General features: G+C 44.0%; 1 protein-coding gene across 1 annotated transcript in view; it reads right to left on the minus strand.

Moving 5' to 3' along the window:
* Window positions 1–13,944, minus strand: part of MDC1 (mediator of DNA damage checkpoint 1) — a 1,303,504-nt gene that overhangs the window by 710,678 nt on the left and 578,882 nt on the right. The window contains exon 7 of the mRNA XM_044083294.1: window positions 1,408–1,488. Within this exon, the coding sequence (XP_043939229.1) occupies window positions 1,408–1,488 (81 nt within the window). The remainder of the gene's footprint in view (window positions 1–1,407; window positions 1,489–13,944) is intronic.

Raw genomic sequence — 13,944 nt, forward strand, 5'->3', positions numbered from 1 at the left:
GCAGTTGTGGCAGTTTTCCACAGTGTTCTTCTCTTGGAGACAAAGCCAATGCCAGGGCTGGGCTTAGCTTATGATGGCCAAGTACTGATGGCTAGGCATGCAAAGAAAAGTATCACAGTCCACACTATAAAAGCCGCATGAAATAACTGATGCACCAGGGGTGCAGCTGGAATGCAATATTGTTGTGAAGTAGTTGCAGGCTTGCATACAGCCAAAAGAAAATTTCATGTTCTCAGCTGGGTGACTGGTGTGAAAATGAACCAAAAACAGAAGCCCACTAAAGGGATTCCCCCTCAATGAAAATTCAGTGCTATCCAAAAACCATCAATGCAGAAATGACCTGGTGCTAATAAAATTTCAGCAGGTAAAACCTAACACAAAGTTAATTCCGAGGGAAATAATGACTGCAAATAGTAAAAAATTTTAGTTTGCGTCCACAGTTGCATAAGCACTTCTACAATACTCAAGTATTTCAATGAAGACTTTCCGGGCAATAAAGTCTCATCTCAAAAAAGACAGCTGCTTCTCATTAACTTACTAAAAAAGGTCTGAAAAAAATAGCGGATGGCAATTCCTGAATATTCCTCATATGAACTTCAAATGACAGCAGGAAACTTCTCTATCCACAAAGATGCTTAGGTTTAACACAGCAATTTCACACACTTATTCACTTTACAAAATGACAAAGCCCAAGCTTTAGCTTTCAAACCCTCAAACAAAAACATGCTCGGGCGTCTCCCTGTCACAGTGATGAGGCAGTTTCTCTACAAGCCTTTTATACAATCTGACAGCTCATATCCAAGAAATGTTCCTGGAGATTTTTTTTTGGGGGGGGGTAGCTATGGCCACATCATTCAGACGGACTTACGAATATATATGTGTATGTGTGTACATATACATATATATATATATATATATATATATATATATACATACATACATATACATACATACATATACATACACATACACACACATATATATATATATATATATATATATATATATATATATATATATATATATATATATATATATATATACATACACACAAATAGATATATATAAACATAATATATGTTGCTAACCCAAGGCTCTACTCCTTCCACCCAAAAAGAAAGCCCCCACCTATCCAGTACCACTATAAAAACAAAACCCGCAGCCATCACCCTTGCATATAATTCTGCCTGGCAAATTATCTAACTACACACCTCTGAAGTACATAATATAACAAATCACATTAGAAACTAGTTTTTACAGACCTGTGCATTAGCGAAAGAACCCTTACCAAATGCCCTTCAAGAATGATCAGGTAAAAATATTCTAAAAATAGAAACTATGCAATCTTAAAACAAAGGTTTTCTGAAACTACAAGTTTGCCTCCTTCAATATACACACATCACTTACTTTTGAAAATGTCCTGCTGCTTTGACGAGGTGGAGGAAGGACAAGCATAAGCCTGTGTAGCTTCTTCAGGTCCTGCATCATCTAAAGGAGTAAAACCAGATTTACACAATCAGTACCGCTCATTTTATACAGCTCACCACACAAAACAGTCATCTCAACGTACAGTTGTGTACACTTGCCATAAATGTAGATGTTAGAGTGTATTCACTGTTGCAGTCATCACACTTGGGTTATCTGCTGCAGGTAGCCCTCAGTCGGCCCAAATACCAGAGACTTAGTATTTCTGCATCGGTTTGCTTTCGCTCCAGATGGACGTCAGGTTGTCAGGAGTATAAAAACAGCCTATACCATTACATCAGTTTTTCTTGCCCCAAATGTCAGGAACCCCTAAATAGGGAGCTAAGTTATGGTGGGGAAAACACCACCAGTAAAAAGTAAATACCAATTTACCTGAAAGGGGGGAGTATAAAAGGAGAGAGAGAAACAAGGGTGCTGAAGGGAGGGAAACCCGGACTGCAACTGCAACAGTGAATACACTCTAACATCTACATTTATGGCAAGTATACATAACTGTACTATGTTCTTCGTGTTTCACTGCTGCAGTTCTCAAACACGAGTTGATTCCCAAAGCTGAAGAAAGGGTGGAGGCAGTGAAGAAGAGTTGGGGCTGGCTAGTATGCCCTGCAGAAATGCTGTTGCAAAACCCGCCCTGGATTTGGAAAAGAAAGGCAGGTGGCAATGCCTGGTGAAGGTGTATACATAACTCCAGGTAGCAACTTCCAGGATGCCCCTGCTAGGGACTCCCCTGAGGAATGCTGTAGAGGTAGAAGTTGCTCTAGAAGAATGTGTTCTGACCCTCTGAGGGATTGGTTTCCCATAGTGCTTGTAGCAGAAATGGATGTAGCGTGCTATCCATTTGGAAATTGTTTTGAAACGGCCTTGCCCTCTGCCCTGGTGCAAAGCTGACTAGTAACTGGTTAGATTTCCTGAAGGGCTTAGTCCTATCAAGGTTCAGCTGTCTGTGCACGTCCAAGGACGGAAGGATCCTTTCCCTTTTAATCTGAGGAATAGGGAAGAAGGCTGGCAAATGGATAGATTGGTTGAGAGCCACATTGGACAACACTTTACGCATAAAGGAAGAGCTAGTCCTGAGGGAAAACCTGTCAGCATGGAAAATAATGAAGGGTTCTACAGCCATTAGTGATTGTAGCTCAGACATTCTTCTAGCTAAAGTGATGGCCAGAAGCAAGGCTGTTTTAAGAGAGGAATTTTAATCTGCTGACGCTGCAGGCTCAAAGGGGGGGTAGTGCGAGCTTTTCCAGTACAAAGCTAAGGTCCCAAGCAGGGGTGGGTGCTTCTCCTTGGTGGCCTTAAGTTGTTTTTCCCCTCTCAGGAACTGTTTGATAAGAGGGTGAGAGAAGAGAGGTGGCATGTATAAAGTATGTGAGGTTTCACCAAAAGAAAAATCCTCTGGAGGGGAAGTAGAGGGAATGAATTCCTCTGCATCTGAATCCTCAAAAGCAGATAAAGGCATATCTTCATACTCAGAAAACTCAGATTCGGACTCTTGGTCTGTTAAAGCTGCTGGGGACAGGTCTCTTTCTCCTAGCAGGCAAAGGCCGACTTCCCCTAATCAGCATAATCAGGTCATCTGCCATTTTAAGCTTTTGATGTTGTGGCAAGGAAGCCGGTGATTGAGTTTGGGTCATTGGTTTTTTTTAGGCGTAGCTTGTACTCTTGGCCTTAGAAACTCTGTAGTTTTAGACAAGTGAAACCGCGAAAGAAGTCTGTTTGATTGCAATATTGGTAGCGTGAACAACTTCCTCAGATGCCGGTGCCTGCACAACGCTCTAGACCTATCCAAGGTAGAGACATCCCGCAAGTTCCATAGTCAAAGAAGACTCTCTCTGAACAGGTCTCTGCAGCAGCCTGCAAAAACATCGAAGCTGGCATCAAGGGCTGCAAAAGCACCAGAGTACTGGCAGATAGCTTAACGGAAACTTTGTCAGCAGTTTTGGACCTGTGCAGTCTCTTTATCCTTATGTTTTTTCGGAGGATCAGTAGTCGGATGCCTTACCAAAGCCATTTTGGAATACGGAGATTGACAGCGAATGTTTTTAGCGACAATAAGGGCCCGATGATGAATAGTTCGGGTGTTTAATAAGTGAATTTAAGCACACTTATCTGCTCTTTTGCATACAGTTTGTGTCTTTCGGCTTTTCCCGGTTAGGGGTCGCCACAGCGGAACTCCGGTCCGCTAATGATTGGCAGTTGAAATTTTACGTGCAGAGTTGCCAGCCCTGACGCACAACCTTCAACGAAGGTATGCCCATTCACGCATGCCTCCACGCAGAAGACGCTCTAGTTGAGTCGAACCAGACAGCGTCTTACTGTGAGGCGACAATGCTACCGCAGCACGACCGCCGCACGTTTTGCACTTTTGCATATAGTACTGTATTTAAATTTGTGTTTTTCACTGAATATTAACAACTGAAGTTGTGGTTGTCTCTACAGTTAGTTTCCCCCTATTCTTGTTTTGGTGTTAATGTTGGTGGATTTGAAATTGCCCACCCCTCTTGTAGATTTGTATTTGGATATTCCTTCTGGGCAAATCTCACTTGCTCACTCAAATGAGTGCAGTGAGATCATATTCGGATTTCAGGCACTCCTATGCACAAAGAGAGCATATGGGAAGGACAACCCCTGTAGCCACTTAATCCTGCTCTATTCCCTCCCTCAAAAAAAAAAAATATATAGATTTTATTCAGCTGCTCTTACTGTAACTGTCTTAGTTGCTCTTCTGTGTGCTATCTGTTCAGTCACTCGTACTCAGCACTTATTACCGCTTACTAGCCTTCTAATTTGCTGCCTTCTGCACTTGTTTTTTTAGTCATTTGTTAATTTAATTGCATTTATTTTTACTGTATTTGCCATAAGTGTTGCTACACACACAGGTGTGCTAACTTGCACTACAATTTGAATTGTATTTACTGCTGTTTTAGCTGCTTTTCTGTAACAAAAAAAATCTACGCTTGTTTCCTGCCTTTCCTGCAACTAGTCAAGTCCAGATACAGACTTGCTGTATCCAGGACTGTTGGCAAGCTTCTGAGCCCCCATGCCTTTCTGTGTCGGAGGGAAGCCTTCTAGGTTATCAGTCGGAGTGGTAAGCAATAGTTAAACCTATCTAACACGGGAAGAGTGGGTTTTGGCCCTAAAATTGTAGTTCATTGGCCGTTTGGGCAGTTTTTCCATCTCTTTATACTTTTTGGTTAAAAGCCCGTTTTGCATTTGGTCCCTACCTTTCCTATAACTAGTGTAGTCCAGGAACATATCTGCTGAATCCAGGACTGTTGGTAAGCTTCTGAGCCACCCCCAAGCCCTTCTGAGTTGCCGAGAAGCCTTCTAGCTTATGTGGCAAGCACTAGGTTAACCCATCTACCACAGGAGGAGTGGTTTCTGGCCCAGAAATTAGTTTACTGGCTGTTTGGGAAGCTTTTCCATCTCTTTCAACTTCTGATTTAAGTCTGTTTGCGCTTGTTTCAACTCTAGTCCAGGCACAAATCTGCTGTATCCAGTACTCTTTGTAAGCTTCTGAGCCCCCAAAGCCTTTCTGTGTTGGAGGGAAGCTTTCTAGCTCATCAGTGGGAGTGGTAAGCATTAGGTAGCCTACCACAAGAGGAGTGGTTCCCGGCCCAGAAATTGTAGCTACTGGTCATTTGGGCAGTTTTTTTTCCATATCTTTCAACATTCTGATTTAAAATCCGCACTTGCTTCCCGCATTTTCTGTAACTAGCCTAGTCCACATACTGAGTTGCTGTATCCAGGACTGTTGGCAAGCTTCTGAGCCCTGAAAGCCTTTCTGTGTTGGAAGAAAGCCCTCTAGCTTATCAGTGGGAGTGGTAAGTACTAGGTAGCCTGCCTACCACGAGAGGAGAGGTTCGTGGCCCAGACATTTTAGTTTATTCACCATTTGGACAGTATGTCCGTCTCTTTCAACTTTCGGGTTTAAGAGACCAAATCTGTGCTCGTTTCCCATCTTTCCAGTAACTAACTTACAGGGTAGCACTAGAAAGCCTTAAAATGATACAAGCCTTCTAGCTTAAGAGAGATTTTGGAGCGATTAATTATCAGTTTTCTGTAATTTCTTACTGTACTTAACTGTTTTCCACCTAAACGCAAGTGCAGCAGTGGCGTTGTTGCATCACAGTAAGAGGTTCTCCCATTCGATTCTTGGCTGGATTGCGGGGAGTGCCCTCTGCGTGGAGTCTGCATGTCCTCCCCGCGGTTGGGTGGCAATCAAAAGACATGCGTAAGTAGGCGTGCCTTCGTTGAAGGTTGGACGTCGAGCTGGCACCCCAGCGTTCGTGAAAATATACTGCCAATCATTAGCAGACCGGAGTTCCGCTGTGGCGACCCCTAACCGGGGAAAAGCCGAAAGACAAACAATTGTGATTTAAAAGCTTGCTTTTTTCCACATACTGTAATTATTTGACTGCCTACACTTTTAAAATGTTTTTATTTAAATAATTTAACTGTTGTAGGCTACACACAAGTGTGATAGCCTTTTCTGATAGTTTGTAGTCGTTTAAAAGCTGTTTTAAGTTTATTTTTTGTTTTTGCCCTATCTTTTCAAAAAAAATAATAACTCCTCCTTTCCTGCCTTTCTAAGCTAGTATAGTCCAGTTTTCAGGCTAGTGCTGAATTCAGGGCTTAGTTTCTGAGTTGCCCGAGTTGCCCATACCTTACTTGGATAGAAGGAAGTTTCTCTGTTCACCTGTGAGAGGGGAGCTTTGAGCAACCTATATGTCCCTGGAGGAGTGGTTCCAGCCCAGAAGTTAGTAGTTTATTGGCCATTTTTGGGTTAATTCCCATCTCTCTCATTTCCCTACTATAAAAACTGCATTTGCACAGTTTTGCGCACCGGGAAGTGACGGTTAGCTACGGTTAAATTATTCCCAACTCCACAGACTCCTCTTCAGTTTTTCTGTTGAAACTAGCCTCTCAAGCTAAGCACTCAAAAAGCATCTTACAGTCCAGCACTTGCTCAGACCTAATAGCAAGCACTAATATACCCGGACACCGACTGCCCAAGCAGGGCAAGGCTCTTTATTCACCCCTCACCAACCAAGCAACTAAGCAGCTCACCCTAAAATTCAGGCACGACCAAAGGGCAACTTCAGCTGCACTCTCCAGTCCAGCTGGAGAATCTGGGTATCCTGAGGCAATGTTACAACTGTCTCATGTACACAGACAACCCTCTCCTCCTACCACAAAACACTAACATATGCGAGAGATGCAATTATACAGCCAAACTGGAAGCTAAGCTGTCTCCACCCAAGACTGGAGCATACAGTCAAGAGACTGTTAACACTTGCACCACACCTCCAGCCGCACAGAGACCTACTAAAACAGCACTGGCAAAAAATACACAAATGCACAAAATCATACTTGGAGGCTCTAAATAAAAACCTGTAAAAGCATCAGAGACCTCCAAAGCAGACACCCAAACAACCTGCACTTAGTCACAAACAAGACAACACACAAAACACAAAATCAGTGTGCCACACAATCAGAGCGCTTAGGACGAAATAACATACCTAACACACTAGTAATAGGTGACTTTATAGTCATGCACACTGACGTCCCACTCACTAGGCTGGACAAGCAGAAGGTTAACTGCCTGTCGGGAGCCACAATCCGCCACATAATACAAGCACTCAGGTCACTCCAAACAAGTACATATATGACTCTGTCATTGTTCATGTTGGTGTGAATGATCTGAGATGTACCTCCCTGGACTACATGGAGAGAAATGGAAGAGCTCTCTGATCATGCAACCCAGACTGGTGTGACCCCGAGTAGCATTCTGCCTTCACCAAGAATTATACTTCAGTATAAAGAAAAAATGATAAATTTCAACAACTGGCTAAGCTTCTGGTGTCATTCAAAGGGGATCTAGTGTCTCTGAGCCTGGGATGACATGCTCGACAAACCGCGTTGCTTCGCAAGAGATGGCTTGCACCTGTCAACCCTAAGCTTTAGACTACTGGCCAAGGCTCTTGCTGCCTCCATAGTGCCTTTTTAGGCAAGGCTCAAGTCAAACTTACCTCCGTAAACAGCACAATTAACAAAAAACTGAGTGGTATGCTAAACACCAGCAGTTTAAATCTCAAAATGCACGCGCTCAAAGCACTCCTCAGTATGGAGAACAAACATCTGTGTAGTAAATGAAAAGTACAGTTGTGTACACTTACCATAAATGTAGATGCTAGAGTGTATTCACTGTTGCAGTCATTACATTTGGGCTGCTTGCAGATAGCCCTCAGTCAGCCTGATTAACAAAGTCTTGGGTCCTGCGTCAGTTGCTGTCCCTTCTTCCATGACGTCAGGCCGTCAGGGGTATAAAACATGCAGCAAACTACATCAGTTTTTCTTGCCTCAGACATCAGGTGCCCCCCTAATGGGGAGCAATTAAGCATAAAAGTACAAGGATATACCTCCAACAAAAAAGCAAATACACCAAAAAGACTTATAAGCATAGTAAAGGAAAGTAGAGGTATAGCCAAAAGAAGTTAAGAGGCTATAGGGAGGGTAACCAGGACTGCAACAGTGAATACACTTGAACATCTACATTTATGTTAAGTTACACAACAGCAGTATGTTCTTAGTGTTTCACTGTTGGTCATTACATTTGGGTAGATTCCCAAAACTTTGGTTGGGAGGAGGAATTTAGACAGCATTAGGACCAGCTACAAGGCCCTGCAAGACTGCAGTGGCAAAGCCAGCTCTTAAGTTTAGAGAAAACTGGCAAATGATAATGCTTGGTGAACATATGTACAGAGCCCCAAGGTAGCAGCTTGTATGATGTCCCTGTTAGGGACTCCTCTGAGGCAGATGCAGCCCTGGTGGAGTGAGGTCCGATCTCCTGGGGGATAGGTTTTCCATGGTGCTTAAAGCAGAAATGAATGCAATGGCCTATACATTTAGAAATGGTTTGCTTTGAAATAGCCTTCCCCTCTGTCCCTGCAGCAAATGCTACCAGCAGCTGTTCAGATTTCCTTTGAGGTTTTGTCCTGTCCAAGCAGAATCAGAGTGGTCTGTGCACATCTAAGGAGCACAGTATCAGTCCCCCTTTGTTCTGTGGATTGTGAAAGAAGGTTGGCAAATTAATGGACCGATTAAAAGCCACACTGAATACCACCTTGGGCAAGAAGGATGGATTGGTTCCGAGGGACATCCGGTCCACATGAAAGACTATGAAAGGCTCCACTGCCATAATGGCCTGTAATTCAGATACCCTTCTAGCTGAAGTGATTGCTAAAAGGAAAGCTGTTTTCCAAGAAAGAAATTTTAAGTCTGCAGTAGCAGCTGGCTCGAAAGGAGGTAGAGTGAGTTTCTCCAAAACAAAGTTAAGGTCCCAGGCTGGGGTTGGACCGCTCCTGGGTGGTCTCAAATGTTTGGCCCCTCTGATGAACTGCTTGAAAAGTGGGCGAGAGAAGAGGGGGGGGGGGGTTCTGCATTAAAATGAGCTGAAATTGCTAAGGCGTGGATTTTAATGGAGGAAAAAAGACGGGCCCTTGTGAAGCATCTCGGTTAAGTATTGTAAAATCTGAGGTAAATTGGGTGCTGCTGTGCTCATCTCTTGAGAATGGTTCCAGGCACAGAATCTTTTCAATTTTTCAGCATAGGATTTTCTAGTGCTAGGCATCCTTGCCTCTAAAATGATAGCCATCACAGATTTACTGAGGGATGGTAAAGGAGAGAATGTAATTGGCCAGGCTGCAAGGTTCAATGTTGGAAGCTGAGGGTGCAGAATCTGGTTCTCCTGTTGAGAGGATAACCGTGACACTGCGCAAGAGGAGGTACCAGTGCTGGTGTGGCCAGTCAGGAGCAATCAAAATCATCCTTGGTTAGTCCTGTTTTGTTTTTAGTAGTACTTTGGAGAGCAGAGGCGGGGGGCACAGACTGATAGCTTTTTCCACCTGAAGGACAGAGCATCCACTTTTCAGGCATGTTTGTGGGGAGTCTTTGTGCAAAATTTGTCCAATTGGTAGTTCTGGGGAGGGGCAAACAGGTCTATATCTGGGCTCCTCCATTTGCTTGTCAACATGTTGAAAATCCTTGGTTCCAGTTTCCACTCTTGTGGGTCCATGAGGTTTATGCTTAGTCAGTCTGCCAGTGTATTTAAACTTTCCTGGCAGGAATTGAGCTTGTAGGTGAACTTGGTAGCTCAAGACTGTGTTCCACAATACCAGGGCTAGTCTACAGAGGGGCTAAGAATGTGTGCCCCCCTGCTTATGTACCACATAACAGTGGTGTTGTCCATCTTTACCATTAGTTGTCCTGGAAGAATGTGGTCCTTGAAGGCTGTCAGAGCATTCTGTACAGCTAACATCTTTTAGACTGATATGCAGGTGCATTTGACTTGTGTTCCATTTGCCTTGAATGCACTTCCCTGCCAGGTGAGCCCCCCATGCATAGTCTGATGCGTCTATTAGGGTTTGGGTGGCAGGGGGTGGGGTGAAAGGTAGTCCCTTGTTTTGGTGACAGGCCTCTGCCCACCAAAGGAACTCTAGGTGTAGGCAAGGTATGATAGGAATCATTGCTTCTAGATCCTGAGAATGTTGACACCATAGGCTTTTTAGTTACCACTGTAGTTTCCTCATATGCAGTCTTGCATATGGAATTAGAAGAATGCAGAAGGCCATTAACTTCAAGGCTTGCAATATTTGTCTTGCAGATAGGGGTTTTGTGGACACTTGTTTGAAGCAGGTTGTCAAATGAATTTGTTTTTCTGGCGTTAGGTAGGCTATCTGGGAAGTTGTATTCAAGCTTGCTCCTAGGAATATAATTTGTTGACAGGGTACCAGGTGTGAATTTTCGTTTATGGTGTACCCCAGACAAGTTAGAACCCTTTGTACAAAGGAGAGAGGATTCAAAAGTATGTCCTGGCTTTCTGCCTGAATTAGACAATCGTCCAGGTATGGGAATATTTCTTTGCCTGCGAAATGCAATAACTGGAGCTAGGCACTTTGTGAATACCCTGTGCGCAGTAGATAAGCCAAAAGGCAGTGCAAAGAACTGATAGTATGCATAGCCTGCTTTGAAGTGCAGGTATCTTCTGCAAGACTGATTGGGATGTGCAGTTATGCTTCTTTAAAATCTAGTGTTGCCAACCAGACATCTTTGCCTAGCATAGGAAGCAACTGAAGAGTCAGCATCTTGAATTTTGGAATCTCCAAAAGGTGTTTAGACAGGTCGAGGATAGGACGCCATAAATTATCTTTTCTGGGTACCAGGAAAAGTTCAGAGTAGAAACCTTGTCCCCTTTCTCTCAAGCATGGGGGCTATTCAACTGCTACCAGAAGAGGAAAGTACTTGCTTTTGGGCCTCCGCCCACTGATTTGTGGGTAGGTCCAGCCACCCACTTGGTGTTGGCGACGTGTGGAATGAAATCTTTATCCCTGGGACACTATTTAAAACCCATTTGTCCTGGGTAATGAGTTCCCAGTTCTTTGCATGAAGAGCAATCTTTCCTCCCAAAGGGGTAGTCAGTTGATGACTGCTTGGAAATTTTAAAAGGAAGTTATTGAGACAGTTTACCATAGAGGGGAAGTCTTATTACTCCCAGATTTGGAAGTGCCCCCCCCCCACACACACACACACACACACACACACACACACTGCTTAGTCCTGTCTCCCCCCTGGGACTGAAATCTGGGGTTTTTGCTGTATCTGGGTTTGGCCTGACAAGACCTGCAAGAGGCTGGAAAGGACCAATTCTTAAGAGGGAAGTGCCTACTAAATCTAGGAGGCTGAACTTGTAAGAAATTGTTAAGTTTGTATAGATTTAGCTTTATCTTCCATCTTTGGAAGTCCTGATTTAAGGGAGCATTGAACAGTTCAGCTTTAACATGATCAGGCAAAGATTGCTCCTTAAGCCAAGCATGCCATCTGAGCACAAATCCAGTAACAGCAGCCCTGCAAGATGCCTCTAATGGAGGAAACTAGTTCAGAAAAAAAGCAAATCCCAAGAAAAGACATCCTTGATCAGCATCAGTAAGAAACTAAGGTCCCTCATAAAATCATCCAAGGCTAACTTCGAAAGAAAAATAGCAAAGAATTCAAAAGATAACCACAAAGCCTTCTTTAGCTATGTTAAGAATTTAAGTGGCAACTCACAGATATGCACTGAACTAGTGCAAAATAGCACAAAATATACTGAACCAACTGATATTGCCAACATCCTGGCAGATAGACTCAGTGCAAACTTCACCCCCCCCACCTCCAAAAGGGCCCACAACAATACCGGAAAAGTGTAGTGTCTCAAAAATCAGACGCACAGGTGAAAACAGCCCTTTCAAAAGCCAAAAACACAGCGTCAATCGGACCAGATGGTGTCCCAGGCTGCATATTGCACGAACTACAGAACGAACTAACTCCCCACATAAGCACGCTGCCACTCCACAGGCTATGTGCCCACAGAATGGTGCACAACGGTTATCCCTCCCCGCAAAGGAGGGGCCACAACTGACTCTGGTAACTATAGTCCCATAAGCCTGACTAGCCTGGTCTGCAAGGCTATGGAGCGCATCAACATGGAACTCAAAGACATTGGGAAACTCCAAACATTTGACCCGACCCAACTTAAACCTGGTTGGCTTCTTAGAGAGTCACAAAGGCCATAGACGAGGGAAAGGTTGTTCACACAGCCTACCTTGACCTCGCCAAGGCTTTTGACACCATTCCCCACTCAAGCATTACAGAAAAACTCACCAGCCTGAACATAAACCCCTACGTCACGAGATAGGTTGCCAACTGGCTTACAGACAGAACTCACACGGTAAGAATAGCAGGCTCCAGGTCAGACTCTAAACCAGTCACAAGTGGTGTCCTGCAAGGCTCAGTTCTGGGACCCCTACTGTTCGGCATATACTTCTCAGAAGTACAGGCAAACACGGGAGGACTATGGCTAACCAAGTCCGCTGATGACTGCAAACTGGGAGCCATAATTGACTCTCAAGCTGACATGGACATCCTCCAAAAGGGCCTTACTGAGACGGACACCAAAGTCATGGCCTCAAGCTAAATGCCAAAAAACGCACAGTCATCCCATTTGGGAAAAACAAAACACCCACGAATTACCACATAGGTGGCAGCCCCCTTAATACAGAAGGGGTAATAAGAGATCTGGGGACCCAGGTAGATAGTAATCTCCTTTGACAATCATATTGCCAAAGGAGTTAGGAAATCCTTCTGTGTGGCCCATCTAATTACTAAAGGGTTCGCATCTAGAAATAAAGAGGGTTATAGTGCCCCTCTACTCGTCACTCATTAGACCCATCATAGAGTACAATGTCCCATTTGGGATGTACCTCACAAGACACTACCAACAGCTGGAAAGACCACAAAAGTTCCTCACACCAAGAGGATTACTGGCCTCAAACATATGTCCTATGCAGTCCAACTGAAAAAGCTCTGGCTGTACTCAGTGGCATATCGCTTACTCAGACGTGATCTCTGCCTGACTTACAAAGCCATGTCCAACTCAGAATTGATGGACATGCTCCACCTAAAGAAATCCAAGTCACTGCGAGCCACGCGCTCTAGTGAGCCCATGCTTTGGAACAAAATTCCAAATTACATCAGGCAGAGCCTCTCACCAACATTCAAGAGAAACCTTGACGAGTGGATGGGTAACAAAATACACCCCTGGGATCACTTCATTGACTCTGCTTGACACAGGATCAGTTAATTAATCAATGGGGCGGCGAAAGCCAACACACTGGCTAGGCTTATAAATGCCCTCGGGCAGACATCCTAGTACCTACCTATGAACAAAGCACAAAACAGACAGCGAGGTAAGTCGTGGTCTGGGCCTAAACAGGTGACGCAGTAAGAATGGAAATCTCGGTGTGGTATTTGCTTTCCACATGCGAGACAATCGTTAACTTTTTCTGACCTCGGTTAGAGCAAGAAAAAAGGATCCCCAACGGGGTACTTAGCTTTAAAGGACTTCAGGATGATTCAATTCAGAAACAAAAATTCAGGTAGCGGACTACCAGCACTCGTGCTAACTGCTTCTGCTTTGGGCTCCACGGCAAGAAAGACTGATGTAATGGTGTTGGCTGCCTGTTTTTATACCCCTAACGGACCTGGCATCAGTCTTGGAGCGACAGCAACCGACGCCGAAATACTAAGTCTCTGGTATTCGGGCCGACTGAGGGCTATCTGCAAGCAGATAACCAAAGTGTGATGACCGCAACAGTGAAACACAAAACATCTATACAATCACCTCAATATTTTGCTTACACTAACTCCATTCATGCACAGTGTGACCCCATGTTAAACAGTAAACACTAAATGTCTTTATTCAGACACAGCAAATGCAGTCTGACAGACACATTCATGGTAAAGGTAGTGTTACACACCACTATGGTTACAGTGCAAAAATTAATATACAAGTATAAAGTACATTATTCATACTTGCTCCTTCCACCTCTAAATATAAAGGTTTCCTAACTTCATATACTGCAA

This window comes from Protopterus annectens, chromosome 9.part0 (genome assembly GCF_019279795.1).
Source record: "Protopterus annectens isolate FY-2018-M chromosome 9.part0, PAN1.0, whole genome shotgun sequence".
Lineage (NCBI taxonomy): Eukaryota > Metazoa > Chordata > Ceratodontiformes > Protopteridae > Protopterus > Protopterus annectens.